The sequence below is a fragment of the Hemitrygon akajei genome, chromosome 8, assembly GCF_048418815.1.
Source record: "Hemitrygon akajei chromosome 8, sHemAka1.3, whole genome shotgun sequence".
Classification (NCBI taxonomy): domain Eukaryota; kingdom Metazoa; phylum Chordata; class Chondrichthyes; order Myliobatiformes; family Dasyatidae; genus Hemitrygon; species Hemitrygon akajei.
The window spans coordinates 101,806,625-101,823,350 of NC_133131.1; the positions used below are offsets into that span (position 1 = coordinate 101,806,625).

The following is a 16,726-nucleotide window of genomic DNA, read 5'->3' on the forward strand; positions in this document are numbered from 1 at the left end:
ATAATAAAAATCTTTAAAACAGACCAAAAGGGTGTAGGCTGAAGCTACAGCTTATTATGCCTACCTCTCTTACTTATACAAAAAGATATTTGGTGTCAATCATCACATCAAAACAAAAAATTTCATAAACTTTTAAACACAAAATCCAATTCCAAGTATCATTTACATTACTCCCATTCTTTTTAAATCATGTTTTTTTATATTTGTTCATTAAATTATTTTTAAATAATTTTTTAAACTTATTAAGTGTGGCGCATGTTTTTAAATTCTCACTACAACTGTTCCATAGATTCACCCCCTGACTGAAATACATTGATTTTTTACATTTGTTCTTATCCTTTGTTTTTGAAATATACATGTTCCTCTCAAATCATGTTGACTTTCTCTCATTTTAAACAATCTTTGGATACTTTGTGATAGCTGTCCATTTTTTACTTTATACATAATTTGTATTATTTTAAAATCTACAGAATCTCTGAATTTTAAAGATTTTAGTTGAATAATTAGTGGATTGGTTGGCTCATAATAACGTGTCTTATTTACAATTCATATAACTTTCTTTTGGAGTAGAAAAAAAGTTTATATTTGTTTTGTATGTATTTCCCCATACCTCTACACAGTAAGTCATGTATGGTACTATAAGTGAACAGTATAAAGTATACAAAGATTCCTGATTTAAGAAATCTTGTGCTTTGTACAGTATTGCAATTGATTTTGACATTTTTGCTTTGACATAATTTGTGGTTTCCAGCTTAATTTACTACTCCTAAAAATTTTGTTTCAGATACCTTATCAATTTCAACATCATTTATTCTAAGTTCACTATATGAGTTTGGTACCCAGTGTCCAAATATTATGAATTTAGTTTTTCTTAGATTCAGCGATAATTTGTTAGCACAAAACCATTTCTTTATCATTTCTGTCTTTTTCTCCACTGTATCCAAAAGTTGTTTCAGATGTTCCCCACTACAAAATATAGTTGTGTCATCAGCAAATAATATACATTTTAATGTCTGAGAAACCATACATATATCGTTTATAAACAAAATGAACAGCAATGGGCCAAGCACTGAACCTTGTGGAACCCCACAAGTTACCCTCAAAAGTTTTGAATTTGAGTTGTTTATATGTACATACTGATACCTGTCTTCCAAATAACTACTTAACCAATCATGTGCCACCCTAATACCATATCTTTCTAATTTTGTTAATAATAGTTTATGGTCAATGTTGTCAAATACTTTTTTTTAAGATCAGGAATTTTCCCACTGTGTATTCATTTCTTTCTATAGCATTTGATATTTCTTCTACAAAATCTATTAATACTATTGTAGTCGTTCTATTTTTTTCTGAAACCATATTGCTGTTCACAGAGTATATTATGTTCTGTTATGAAATCATTTAACCTTCTTACAAATATTCTTTCCAATATTTTGGAAACTGAGAACAAAAATGATCATGCATCTATTGCTGGTCAACAGAGAGGAACATCAGCCATGAAACTTCTTAGTTACGGTGATGGAAATTTTCCATACCTATGTAAATAATATTTTCAGAGAAGCAGTTCTCAATAAGCTATCTTGCAGGACTTCAACATAACAGTTAATGGAGTCAAGCACCATTAGATAAAGGTGAACTCAAAAGGAGATACATGACCAAAAGCTAGGTCAAAGGAATTGGATATTATAAAGCAAGAAATAGACAGGCTCGCAAAGTGAAATTCAAAGATTGGGATTTGGGGAACCAAAGCTATGGCCACCAACTTTGAAAGTCAGTATACATGGGAACCATTATAATTTTATGGTTTGCAGAGGAAAGGAAAGACAAGATCTTAGTCAAGTAAGGAAAGAATACTTAAAACTGAGCCACTTTAGACAGGGAGCTACTGTAAGTTAGTAAGAAATGGGTTTGGTTTAAGTAACCGTTTAGCAGGGTTACCACAATGATTCAAAGTGGGAAATCAACCAGGAGAAGACTGAAGTAGTTCAGTCTGGAGGTAGCAAAGGCATAGATGAGCTATGGCAAGGACAGATATTATGAAGGTGGAAGCAGCTAGTTGAGGTGATGGAGAAGATTAGGAAGTTGCAAGTTTCAGTACAATGCAAGTAAGTGAACCATTCAGCTTGAAACAACAGCATACTCAGTATTAGTCTGAACTGTGCAGCTAACTATTATGATGCTTAAACTTGTTTTTCTTGAGCCAGACAAGCCCTCATTGCTTTAATTAAAACATTCCACATTATTTTGAAAATATATAATGCTAGAAAGATAAAATATAAATCAGTAGAAGTGCAAAGTATCACATAAACTACCAACTATCTAAATAAAAGTAGGAAATACTTGTCAGTATATGAATATAGTCACCAGTTTTGCTACAACAGAAAATTATTAATACTGAAAGACCAAGAAAACGTTTCAGAAAAGGTAGGTGTGAAAAGATACATCAGTCACCCTGAAACAAAAATACTTCTTATAAAAAATTATTTAAAAATCATTACATCAGTAAAAATACCTATCACAACATTGCAGAGCAAATTGGTGCCCGAATTACATGGAGTTATACAGCATGGAAATTGATCCTCTGGCCCAACTTGCCCATTGTCAACCAAGATGTCCTCTGGAACTGGACCCATTTGCCTGTATTGGGAACATATTCCCTCTAAACTTTTCTTACCCATGAAAGTGTCCAAATATCTTTTAATTGTTGTATTTGTATACATTTGCACAATGTGTGGAGAAACCTATCCCCACGTCCCCTTGAAATCTTTCTTTTCTCACCTTAAATATATGCCATCCAGTTTTAGACTCCCCTGTATTAGGAAAATGACTGTGCAACTACCTTATCTCTATCCCTCATTATTTTTAAACTACAGCCTCTTTTGCTCCAGGGAAAACAATCTCAGCTTATCCATTCTCTCATTATAGCTATGCCCTGCAGTCCTGGCAAGATATTTCTGATTTTATTTTTTGTACCCTCTCTAAATCTCATTCTTCCTACAGTATGTTGATCAGAACTACACACAGTATCCTAGGTGCTGTCTCACCAACATCTTGTACAGCTGTTACAATATGGCACAACATTTGTATTCAATCCTCCAATAATCCATCAAAAATCAATATTGATTTTCCTAGAATTTGCATTTGTATTTGCATTTGTCACTTTACAACTAATGATCTACTTGCCTTCAGATATGCAATACCAGCTCAAATGTAAAAGAGCTTTTATATGAACAGATATAAATTTGTAACTATAATCTTGTGACATAATTAATCCTGGCAAATAAGACAACAATTGTCTTTTAAAGCTTTGGGATTTATATTTGACATGATATTTTAACCAGTGATTTGAGTTTGAAAAAATTCTATGTATTATTTTGTACACCAACAATTATTCTGGAATAACCTGGTACTAAAACATTTTAGTTGAAAATAAAGCCTTTAAGAAGACATGCTTTTTTAAAAAAGGTACCATTCAAAAGTAATTGTGAATTCTCATGTTTAGCAGTCTTTTAACAGTCCATAGTTACTCTTATTATACAGAGCTTCACACCTATTTGTATAATTATCACCAACTGTCAGCATACCAATATTTTTATCTCTTTGTCCAAACCTTAGAATAATGCAACCTTTCTACATGTGGGAAAGTGAAAAACAATAGATTTGGCAGACTGACAACTCATAACTCCATTACTGAGTGTAGAACAGAGAAAGGGAAAAGAGCATGTCAGAGCAGTTCGAGTGATGAGTGTGGATTGGGATTCAAAATCAAATGCAGAAGAAAGAAACAGGTGAGACAAAAGAATGATTTGTAAACATAGTCACAACTTTTCAATTTGATGATTTTTCAACAATGTACAGCACAAGAGCCATACCTTGGCCCAAAGACTGCAGGATTTTACTCTCCATGTCTCCTCTCTGCCTCTTCACCTTAATTTTGATTTCTAACATTCCCTCATGTATTTGTTCAAATTCACATTCAAAATCTGTCAGCTATTTATCTTAGAATAAATCTCCCTAAGTAAAAGAATTCCTCCTGCTTTGTTATGGGTGTTATATTTAAGGTCTCTAATGGAAGCCCATGTGTGGTATATTTAAATACATACATAATGCTAACTGCAAATTTAATTCCCCGGATTAAGGATACTGAAATATCTACATGCATCTTAATTCTGCTTAATCTATAGTGCTTTATGGTAGATAATGTTTAATAATCATTAAACATTTGCTGATGACAGTACATTGACTGGCCTTATCTCAAACAATAATGACGTGGCCTACAGGGAAGAAGTCATCAGAAAACAACCTCTCTCTCAATGTCGCAAAAACAAAAGGAGCTGGTTGTGGATTACAAGAAGAATGGAGATGGGTTAACCCCTATTGACATCAATGGATCTGGGGTTGAGAGGGTAAACAGCTTCAAGTTCCTCGGCTTCCACATCGTCGAGGACCTCATGTGGTCTCTGCACACCAGCTATGTGGTGCAAAAAGCACAACAGTACCTCTTTCACCTCAAGACAGTTGAGGAAGTTTGGTAAGGGCCCCCAGATCCTAAGAACTTTCTACAGGGGCACAATTGAGAGCATCCTGATTGGCTGCATCACTGCCTGGTATGGGTATTGTACCTGCCTTAATCGCAGGACTCTGCAGAGAGTGGTGCAAACAGCCCAGCACATCAGTAATTGTGAACTTCCCATAATTCAGGACATTTACAAGGATAGGTGTGTAAAAAGGGCCCATAGGATCATTGGTGATCAAGTCATCCCAACCATAATCTATTCCAGCTACCATGTGGGAAACAGTACCGCAGCATAAAAATCAGGATCAACAGGCTCCGGGACAGCTTTTTCCACCAGGCCATCAGACTGATGAACTCAGGCTGAATTGAGTGTACTCTATATTAAACTAACTGTTCTATTATAAATTATTACAGATTACAGTTATTGCACTTTGCACATTTAGATGGAGGCATAACGTAAAGATTTTTTCTCCTCGTGTATATTAAGGATGTAAGAAATAAAGTCAATTCAAATGCTATTTTCAAATGCAACGTATATTCCCTAAGACACAAGAGATTCTGCAGATGCTGGAAATCTTGAGCAACACACAAAATTCTGGAGAAACTCAGCAATCAAGCAGTGAAATAAAAAACAACACTTTGCTTTAGTCTAAGAATTAATGAAAGGTCCTGACAACAGGTCTCAGCACAAAACTTTGATTGTTCATTTCCCTTCACAGATGTTGCCTGATTCGATTTGCTTACTTCAGAATTTTGTGTCTATTTCCTGCTGCACTATTTATTCAACTTAAATTCAATCCTTACTAGAACTACTGCGCTTCATGGTCTTTTTCTGTGTGCTTGAAACCCACAGCAGTCTGGGCTAGGTGACAAAGTGGAATGCATTTTGATAGCAACTAGACAAATTAAACTAAAGGTTTACCCTTTTCTCCAGCAAATCTACATGCTACCAAATGATATGCAATGTTTTTGAAACAGGTCCTCAATTTCCAAGGCCTGCATTACTGAAGTAGACAGCAGCAGTTCACATCCAACAATGAATGTGCAAAACTGAGTGCCCAAATTTGTTCCATGGTTGTCACAGAAACATCAAGTAGCAAAAACTCAGCTTTTCAATGTTCCAACACCTGCACAGAAAATTTCAACCTACTATCTGAATTTCAGAAACACAAGCGTACCCAAATAATGATTCTGCACTTTCAAAATACAACCTTGTGTTTGCTAGGTAGTAAAACTGATCTTATTTCTCCAGATTGCAGCATTGACAGTCTCATGTTTTCAGAATTTATCTCAGCTGATTTTGAAACAAGTTTCAGATCTTGCTAACTACTTTGTAGCCACTGAATAACCATCAACATAACAAAATATGAAATGCACCATGGGTAGTAAGTTTGACATCACTTTCAGAACTTCGCTGGCTACCTTGTAATTGATGAACAACCATCACAACAGAACTAAAACATGCCATTCTTCATTGTGGATTGTGTGTGCAGCATTCCTTTTGTATAATCTTTGCAGTATTCAAGGATATCTTATTGACAGAAAGGCCGTACATGGTCCATGACACAAAAAAAGGGTTGGGAACCCTGGAGTACAACCTAAAACACTACTGCACGGTAAAGACCCTTAAGCCCACAATGTTGTCGGCTTATAATATTACAGCGGCACACCCTCACGAGTTAAACTGTCTAAACTCTCCTTTTATGAATATATAAATATGCATGGTGACACCTTGCAGGCTGCCCCCAGCACATCATCGAACAAACCTGATCTTTATCTTAAATGTTCTCCAAGGGGATTTAACCACACAGGTTAAAACAGTGCAGCCTGGTCATTCTCAGTGAAAATGACAGGATTACCTGTGATGAGACCTTACCTCAGTGTTATCATTTTAGTTAGTTACATTAGAATTTAATCTGAACTAAGTTTCTAACAAAATAAAATAACAATTTTGTTTCTGGACTCAAAACTCCACGACATGGATTCCAGCCTCTAGTATCCAAGACATCTTCAAGGAGTGGTGCCACAGGAAGGCAGCATCCATCATCGAAAACCCAACCACCAGGACATGTTCTCTTATCATTGTTACTGTCGGGAAGGAGATACAGAAGCCTGAAGACACACACTGAGCGATTCAGGAACAGCTTCTTCACCTCTGCCCCCCGATTTCTAAATGGACATTGAACCCATGAACACCACCTCACTACTTTTTTTTTTAAATTTCTGCTTCTGTATTACTTACGTATTTTAACTTACCTATTTAATACACATACTTACTGTAATTCAGTTTTTTTGTCCTACATTTATCATGTACTGTATTTTACTGCTGCTGCAGTTAACAAATTTCACGACTTATGCCAGTAATATTAAATCCGATTCTTACATAATCATTGAAAATAAAAGTAGAAAATTCCCATAGATATTTAAAAAGTTTAAAGTATTGCCTTGTACAGTACTTCAATTTACAGTCATTTATAGAGACCTATACTTCCTAGCAATGATCGATATACTGTAACAATGTTAATTATCCAAATTTGGTTGAAATGAAAAATATTTAGAGCTCCAAAGAATGTTAATACATAATTAGTATATTGGAGACTATCCCTGTTTAACATATAACCTCAATGTCCATTTCCTATACTTGAAATTAAAAGATGCGCCCAAAAGTTTTCTGATTACAACAGTACAAAGGAAATTTATCAAAGTACATATATATCACCATATACAACACTGCGATTCATTTTCTTGTGGGTATATGCAGGAAATCCAAGAACCATAATTCACAACCACCAACTCTGAGTTGGAGTTCACTGTAAGAGGCTGAACTGATGTGATGACATGATCACATAAAATACAGTCACCACACTTTCCATGCTCAGTGTTTGGAGTTCAATAAATGAGTTGGTTTTTCTTCAACATGAAATACCTTGTTGTTTTATTTGCAAAAACCTACAACTGCACCCAAAAGGACAGATAAGCAACTAATGTGCAAAAGACAACAAACTGCACAAACACGAAAGAAAAAAAAATAATACAATATGGAGAACATGAGATGAAGATTTCTTGAAAGTGAGTCCATAGGTTGTGGGTACGGTTCAGTAATGGAGCAAGTGAAGTTATCCCACAGATTCAATAACCTTTCCAATTATAGCTCTGAATCAATTAACAGTAAAAAAAATCAATAATGGCTATAATAATATCACAGACTTTTTAATTTTGGTAGGCAGAACCCATGGAATTAAAACTAAAAAAAAGTAGGAATTAAATATTCAATTGAGAAGCCAATTTGACTCTGCTTCCTGGTCCCTCCTCATAATTCTTGCTTTCTGATCCACAAATCAAGCTGCTATCAACTGCCAATTTTAGTCAGATTTGATTAAAACTGAAACTGGTGATGACAAAAGCAAATTACAATTTTAAAAACATGGAGATATGAAAATATGTTAAATGCACAGTGATTGCAAATAGTTTGTTCGTAAAACTAACTGTACATTGGTATCATCAGTTCCCAAAAATTATACAGCTAATCCACTTTCATAACGATAAAATTCAACATTGTTTAAAGTTCACACAACTAGCATCAACTGCCATGCAATCACCCCCAGTGGCCATTTTCCAAATAAGCTACTTTTTTGTGTTGCAGGAATTCTCAAAGTCCAACATAACCAAGATTGTGATAATGCTAATTAGTTTTGTCACATTAGTTTTTATTAAACAAAAATATAATTATTTATATTGCATTATCACTAAATGTGTAAACGTTTTAATCTGCCTTTTAACGAAAAATGAGATGCAAAACAGACAAAATTAAACCCATTAACAATTAAACTCCTTAATCACGCTAAAAGATGTTACATGGTAACATCGTCCAGTAATCATCTGTTAGCTCAGATACGCAGAAACATGCAAACTCCAAAAAATGGTCCTGGGTAATAAAACAATGTTCGTGGTGACACATTGCAGCTGCAGGTTTACTCTAATACCATAATTGGATAAAGGGGATGGAAAAGTGTATAGGCTATGGTCGGCAATTCAACTCTGAAAAAGCAAAGTTAAAACCCGGAAACAGTGCCCGAAAATGAAATCTCACCACAACAGCTTGCAGACGATACAGAATTGCATTGCTGAATGTGTAATGCGTGATAATGGTAAAGCTGGGCTAGGGAAAGAGTGATGGGTTGTGTGCGTGTGTGTTAGCGTCAATTCAGATTAGTTAATTCTCAACATACTGTACTTTGCCCCAAATCATTCAAAGCGTGGACAGAGAGAGAGAGAGAAAAAAAAATCATATACCCAAATTAAAAGGCAGAGCACAAGTTGTTGGCCAAGCAGTACGGCCAGGTCGACTTTTTGAGGGCTTCAAACATGCTGCAGTTGTTTTCGACAACTCTAGCGTTCAGGTAAAATTCCTACTATAACCGGGCCCCGCGTGACACTTACCGTCTCGATGGGTGTGGGTTGCTCGGACTGACTCCTTTGCCCCCTCTTTCCTGTTTAATGACACATTTTCACAGAGACCTCGCTCCGCAAAACTGAGTTCACAGCGCCCAGCACTTAATCCGCTTCTAGTCTGTGAGCGAGGCGCTTGCCTTCGCCTTTCAGAGGCCAGCGAGGGCTCTGTCTGATGGCAATGTCCGTGCCAGGCAGAGCAGGTCGGCCAGGTAGTTGGGATCACTCCGCTCGGGGATCACTCTCGGGGGAGAACGGGCTGCGCACAGAGAAATGGTGCGAGGAGTGCGGGCGCACACCATTCCGCCGCTGGGCTGATTACCGCCGTGTCATCGGCTGAGCTGTGCTGACCCGGGCCGAGCCGTGTGCCCGATGGCGTCGGTTAGCTGACGCCGCGCGCCCCTTTGTGACGCGCGCCCCGTGCCGAACCCTTTACCGTTAGCGCCGTCCCGCGCTCCACCCGACGGGCAGAAACACACCAGCTGCGCCACCCGGAAATGAAACTGCAGCGGTGGCGTCCACGTCACTGCACAGCGCGGCGAAGTTTGATGTCTTTATTACTCAACTCCTTATCCTGATTAACTTGTGTATTTATAGCAAGTCGAATGCCGTTCATTATAATGTTTTTTCCTATATCCGTAACAAACTACGAATTTACTCATACGCAGATCTAATGGAACTAACGGTACTTTGCAACAAACAGGACTTCCCTCATTCGAACAGAAAAGGAAGGGAACAGAAAACGGTGTGCTTTAAATCCTTCACAATGTGCTTGAAATGGGTCGAGAAGGTGGCTAAAACCAGACATGTCGGACTATACACGGGTTCGAAATCACGGGTTTTGAATCAACGAGGAAAGAAAAAGCAAAACAGAAAAATCACTGACAAGTGATGAACTGCAGTTTGCTTGAAATGAAAGAAATGGAATGGACTGTCAAATGGAAGAGAGCAATATTAGCAACGGTTGTTGTTATAGTTAAAATGGTAAACGAATAAAAGCGTCTATAGTTTTCTGAGATTACGATAATAAAAAAGGGTCTAATCTTAACGTGTTGCAAAATTACTTTTTGTCATAGAACGGTAAAAATGAAAACATATAAACTCTTGTTATATTTCTAATTTCCTGCTCGCATTACACAATTGGACTTGAACGCACTGCGCGTGCTAATAAATTCCGCGTGTGACGTAAGTACGTAACAGTTGCCCTGGTTTCGACGTGACGGGAAAAGAATGGCGGCGATGGCGGTTTCTCCTGTGCCGGTAGCAGCTTCGACTCCCTCCAAGGTCCGTAATAAGAAGAGACCGATAAGTCCAGGAAACAGTGGCAGTACAACTGCGAAAAAGAAGAAAACAGGGCAGGTAACGAGGAGGAATGTTTGCGGACGCCAGTGAGGTAGAGCCTGGGCATATGAGGCTGTATTATGGAGTCAAGTTCCACCGTAGATGCTGCAAACGTGAAATAAATAGAAAACGCGAGGAATAGTCAACAGGTCAGATTAGTTTTGTAGAAGGGGAAATGGGGTTAACCTCACATCGCAAATAGGGAGAAAGTTAGGGATGAACTTTTGAGGGAAACAAACTTACTTGGGAAAGGTTAGGGCTAGAGTTTCGATGCAAACGCCATTAGTCCAAAATGTTTACCTGGTTATATTCCATAACGAATGGAATTAAAGGGATGAAAGGAATTAAAAGTAACTTTAGCAAATTTGAAGATGACACAAAGCTGGGTGGCAGTGTGAAATATGAGGAGGATGTTAGGAGAATGCAGGGTGACTTGGACAGGTCGGGTGAGTGGGCAGATGCATGGCAAATGCAGTTTAATGTGGATAAATGTGAGGTTATCCACTTCAGTGGCAAGAACAGGAAGGCAGATTACTATCTGAATGGTGTCAAGTTAGGAAAAGGGGAAGTACAATGAGATCTAGGTGTCCTTGTTCATCAGTCACTGAAAGTAACCATGCAGGCAGTGAAGAAAGCTAATGGCATGTTGGCCTTCAAAACAAGGGGAGTTGACTATAGGAGCAAAGAGGTCCTTCTGCAGTTGTACAGGGCCCTGGTGAGACCACACCTGGAGTATTGTGTTCAGTTTTGGTCTCCAAATTTGAGGAAGGACATTCTTGCTATTGAGGGAGTGTAGCGTAGGTTCACGAGGTTAATTCCTGGGATGGCGGGACTGTCATATATTGAAAGATTGGAGCGACTGGGCTTGTATACACTGGAATTTAGAAGGATGAGAGGGGATCTGTTTGAAACATACAGCTTTCCCCTGCTATTCGAAGGTAGAGCGTTCCTATGAAACAGTTCGTAAGCCGGAATGTCGTAAAGTGAAGAAGCAATTACCATTTATTTATATGGGAAAAATTTGTGAGCGTTCGCAGACCTAAAAAAAAACCTACCAAATCATGCCAAATAACACATAAAACCTAAAATAACAGTAACATATAGTAAAAGCAGGAATGATCTGATAAATACACAGCCTATATAATGTAGGAATACTTTCCTACAATTATTGCAGCACTGTCCACCGCAGCGAAAATTTCATGCAAGTGCACTTGGCAGCACTCGCGGTAAAATAACACGGCGCAAGTGCTCCTGGCAGAAGCACTTTTTCCAGTAACCTTTAAGCTATGAAGCTACCGAATAACACATAAAGATACACAGCCTATATAAAGTAGAAATAATGTACGCCCAGTGTAATTTTACTTACCGGAATCGGGAAGACAGTGAGGACACTGATGATGGTGTCTTAGGCTGAATTGGATGTTGGGGTAGTGGGAGACGGGTGTCATCTCATCGTTGTCTGTTTCCATCAGGGCAGGCAGGTCATCACCTTCTATGTCTGCCTGCCTCAAGGTCGAAGGTTGAGTTTCGTCGTCTGCTGTGGCTGATGTGGATGGCTTGAAAAATGATAGTATGCTTGACTGCTTAGCCTTGTGCATTTTTCTATCATACAGTTCTTTGTAAGTACTCAAACCGTCCTGCAACCCTGCCCTAAATCTACGTACCCTTTCAAAATTAAAGTCATACTTTTCTGCAAACATTGCAGCGTTGTCAAACGCAGCGAAAATCTCACGCAATTGCTTTACATTCAGTTCCTGGACGTCTTCACTTTCGGGCCATTCACTACTGCGTTCGGCTTCAGTTGTTATCCTTTCCTCTTCATCAGCTCATCATCTCTCAGTTCTTGGTCATGGGATGCCAAAACCTCTTTTACATCATCTTCGTCATCTTCCACAAACCCTTAGCCAAACTCACTATATCCTTACTTTGTTCACCATGATCAAAATGCTTTATTATGTCTAGTTTTACGCTAAATGTAATACCCTTACACGCTCTTTTAGCTTTTTCCGATACCTTAGAACTCATCTTGCTAACAGATGCACAAAATAAGTCGATATAAAGCACAGATGCTCACAGGCATGGGTTTAAGCAATGCCGGCTAGAATGCAGTTCCGAGGGAGGAGCTAGTCTGCTTGGCGCACGCTGCCTTTTTTCGTAACAGTGAAAACACCTTCTGTTAGCGAAAACAGGTAATTAACAGGTCTTTTGTAACAGTGAGTTGACATAAAGCAAACGTTCGAAAAACTGGGGACACCTGTATAAAATTATTAAGGGATTGGACACGCTAGAGGCAGGAAACATGTTCCCAATGTTGGGCGAGTCCAGAACCAGAGGCCACAGTTTAAGAATAAGGGGTAGGCCATTTAGGATGGAGTTGAGGAAAAACTTTTTAACCCAGGGAGTTGTGGATCCCTGAAATGCTCTGCCTCAGAAGGTAGTGGAAGCCAATTCTCTGGATGCTTTCAAAAAAGAGTTAGAGCTCTTAAAGATAGTGGAGTCAAGGGATATGGGGAGAAGGCAGGAACAGGGTACTGATTGTGGATGATCAATCATGATCACATTGAATGGCAGTGCTGGCTCAAAGGGCCGAATGGCCTGCTCCTGCACCTATTGTCTATAAATGCTTGCGGACCTAGTGAATATTTCCAGAATTTTCTGTTTGTGCGATATATTTCCAATTATTTATCTATCAATGAAAAACATAAAATGCTGGAAACTCAGCTTTGAGATTGCAGCATTTTATTTATGTGAGCTTTCCAGTGCCTGCTATTTTTATTATTTTCATGTTTTCAGTGAATATGTTTGAAGTATGAGTAGGGATTTAAAGCATCATTTACAATAAAATGTTCTGTTCTGATTTTTTTTTGAAAATCCACCTTTTCCTGTTCTGTCATATGCCAGAAATAATGAATGAAATGACAGCTGTGTTGTTAATAAAATTAAAAGTGCATGTCATGACACCTCTAATATAGCAGATATTGGCCATATGATCAGTTATGTTTAATAGAATGTAAGCCACATTTATTCCAGTGCTAGGGTTGACAGATTTTTAATGACAGGTGAGTTGATGTAGAAGCAGATGAATAATCCTTTAAGCTAAGAACGGATAATGGAAAAACATAGCAGGGTCAAGGGCCCATGTAGTCTACTTTTTCCTATTTATTCTATTATATTAATTTGGGGCCAAGTAAGTCAAGTCACTTTTTGTTGTCATTTCGACCATAACTCTTGGTACAGTACACAGTAAAAACGAGACATTTTTCAGGACCATGGTGCTACATGAGACAGTACAAAATCTACACTGAACTATGTGAAAACAACACAGAAAAAAAGAAACTACGTTAGACTACAGACCTACGCAGGACTGCATAAAGTGCACAAAAACAGTGCAGGCATTACAATAAATAATAGATAAGACAATAGGTACAGTAGAGGGCAGTAAGTTGGTGTCAGTCCAGTCTCTGGGTATTGAGGAGTCTGATAGCTTGGGGGAAGAAACTTATAGTCTGGTTGTGAGAGCCCGAATGCTTCAGTGCCTTTTCCCAGATGGCAGGAGGAATGAAGAGATTGTATGAGGGGTGTGTGGGGTCCTTCATAATGCTGTTTGCCTTGCGGATGCAGTGTGTAGTGTAAATGTCCATAATGGCAGGAAGAGAGACCCCGGTGATGATCTCAGCTGAACTCACTATCCACTGCAGGGTTTTGCAATCCGAGATGGTGCAATTTCCGAATCAGGCAGTGATGCAGCTGCTCAGGATGCTCTCAATACAAACGCTATAGAATGTGATGAGGATGGGGGGTGTGAGATGGACTTTCCTCAGCCTTTGCAGAAAGTAGAGACGCTGCTGGGCTTTCTTTGCTATGGAGCTGGTGTTGACGGACCAGGTGAGATTCTCCGTCAGGTGAACACCAAGAAATTTGGTGCTCTTAACGGTCTCTACCGAGGAGCCTGCGATGTTCTGCGGGGATTGGTTGCTCTGTGCCCTCCTGATGTCAACAACCATCTCTTTTGTTTTGTTCACATTCAGAGACAGGTTGTTGGCTCTGCACCAGTCCATTAGCCACTGCACCTCCTCTCTGTAAGCTGACTCATCGTTCTTGCTGATGAGACCCACCACAGTCGTGTCATCGGCGAACTTGATGATGTGGTTTGAGCTGTGTGTTGCAGCACAGTCATGGGTCAGCAGAGTAAACAGCAGTGGACTGAGCACACAGCCCTGGGGAGCCCCCGTGCTCAGTGTGATGGTGTTGGAGATGCTGCCTCCGATCCAGACTGACTGAGGTCTCCCAGTCAGGAAGTCTAGTATCCAGTTGCAGAGGGAGGTGTTCAGGCCCAGTAGGCTCAGCTCTCCAGTCAGTTTCTGAGGGATGATTGTGTTGAATGCTGAACTGAAGTCTATGAACAGCATTTGAACGTACGTGTCTTTTTTTGTGCAGGTGGGTTAAGGCCAGGTGGAGGGTGGTGGCAATGGCATCATCTGTTGAACGGTCGGGACGGTACGCAAACTACGGGGGGTCCAGTGATGGGGGGCAGCAGGGTCTTGATGTGCCGCATGATGAGCCTCTCAAAATACTTCATGATGATGGATGGTAGTCATTGAGGCAGGACACTGAAGACTTCTTTGGCACAGGGACGATGGTGGTGGCCTTGAAGCATGTTGGAATGGTGGTGTTGCTCAGGGAGATGTTGAAGATGTCAGTGAGACCATCTACTAGCTGGTCTGCACATCCTCTGAGCGCTCTGAATATTGTCTGTTCCAGCAGCCTTCCGGGGTTGACCCTGCACAGGGATCTTCTCACATTGGCCACGGTGAGACACAGCACCTGGTCATTTGTAGGAGGGGTGGACTTCCTTGCTGGCACGTCATTTTCCACCTCAAAATGAGTGTAGAAGTTATTCAGCGCATCTGGGAGGGAGGCATCCCCCATACAGTCAGGTGATGTTGTCCTATAGTTGATGATGTCCTGAATGCCCTTCCACATGTGCCGCGCGTCGCCACTGTCCTGGAAGTGGCTGTGGATTCACTGGGCGTGTGCATACTTTGCCTCTCTGATGACCTAGGACAGTTTGGCCCTCGCTGTTGCTAGGGCTGTCTTGTCGTCTGCTTTGAAAGTGGAGTCACAGGTCCTCAGCAGTGCACGCACCTCCGCGGTCATCCATGGCTTCTGGTTAGTGCGTGTAGTGATGGTCTTGGACACAGTGACGTCATCAATGCACTTGCTGATGTGGCTGGTCACTGATGCTGTGTACTCTAAGTTGGTAGAGTCGCCATCGGTTGCAGCCTCCCTGAACACGTGCCAGTCAGTGTTCTCAAAGCAGTCTTGAAGAGCAGAGATGGCTCCTGCTGGCCAGGTTTTCACCTGCTTCTGGACTGGTCTGGAGCACCTGATGAGCAGTCTGTATCCTGGAATTAGCATAACAGAGATGTGGTCTGAGTAACCGAGGTGGGGGCAGGGCTCCGCCCGGTACGCGTCGGGGATGTTTGTGTAAACCAGGTCCAACGCGTTCAGCCCCCTCATTGCAAAGTCCACATACTGATGGAATTTGGGGAGCACTGACTTAAGGTTCGCGTGGTTAAAATCTCCGGCGACAATAAGCAGTCCGTCAGGGTGTGCGTTCTGCAGTTCGCTAATAGCCCTGTAGAGTTCACAGAGCGCCTCCTTAGCATTAGCGCTGGGGGAATGTAGACACCGAATATAAGGACAGTAGTGAATTCCCGTGGTAAATAAAATGGTCTGCATCGAACAGTCACAAACTCCACTAGCGATGAGCAGTATCTGGAAACCAGCACAGAGTTCTTACACCATTCCGTGTTGATGTAAACACACAAGCCACCACCACGAGTCTTACTGGAAAGAGCTGCATCCCTGTCCACTCGAAACAAGGGGAGCCCGTCCAGCTGAACGACGACATCCGGGATTCCATCAGTGAGCCATGTCTCCGTGAAAACATATGCACAGCTGACTGTGTACTCCCGCCAAGTACTTCGTTGGAGTCGGATGTAGTCTAATTTATTTTCCAGGGAGTGGACATTGGAGATCAGAATGGACAGGAGAGCCATTGCTTGCATCATTACTGCCTTACTAATATCCATCAAGCAGCCTTGTGGAGAACGTGTAATTTGGGGTCTAGCCACATTTTCACCATTAACTCCCAATGAAAATCAGTTCATTCATTCTGCTGCAATTCATTGTCTGCCTAGCCTGGCTGGTAACAGTGCACCCAAGACCCCTTGCTTCTGGCTTCTAAACATCCAAAACCATAGGCAACTTGCTCTGTCTATCCTGTTAGACACAATGGGAGTTTTATATTTCAATAAAATCAATGAATGTGTAACCTTTGAAATTCCTGACTTAAAATTAAATTTTAAACAATATGGCAATTTGGGACATGATCTGCTACTGATTGATGGTTTCAAA

At 40.2% G+C, this 16,726-nt stretch overlaps 2 protein-coding genes and 1 long non-coding RNA gene across 5 annotated transcripts in view; 2 read left to right on the forward strand and 1 right to left on the reverse strand.

Moving 5' to 3' along the window:
* Nucleotides 1-9,461, reverse strand: part of galnt1 (UDP-N-acetyl-alpha-D-galactosamine:polypeptide N-acetylgalactosaminyltransferase 1) — a 122,096-nt gene extending 112,635 nt beyond the window's left edge. For both annotated transcript variants that reach the window (XM_073054285.1, XM_073054283.1), the window contains exon 1: nt 8,957-9,461. The gene's annotated coding sequence lies outside the window, so the exon portion shown is untranslated. The remainder of the gene's footprint in view (nt 1-8,956) is intronic.
* On the forward strand, nt 8,587-10,013 carry LOC140732117 (uncharacterized). The gene is made up of 2 exons (XR_012099983.1): nt 8,587-8,916; nt 9,634-10,013. It is a non-coding gene; the product is annotated as an uncharacterized lncRNA (long non-coding RNA).
* Nucleotides 10,014-10,178: 165 nt separating this feature from the next.
* ino80c (INO80 complex subunit C) overlaps nt 10,179-16,726 on the forward strand; it is a 39,486-nt gene continuing 32,938 nt past the window's right edge. The window contains exon 1 of one of the 2 annotated variants that reach the window (XM_073054287.1): nt 10,179-10,324. In XM_073054287.1, the coding sequence (XP_072910388.1) occupies nt 10,196-10,324 (129 nt within the window). In that variant the 5' untranslated portion in view covers nt 10,179-10,195. The remainder of the gene's footprint in view (nt 10,325-16,726) is intronic. The other variant, XM_073054288.1, reaches the window with a different exon arrangement.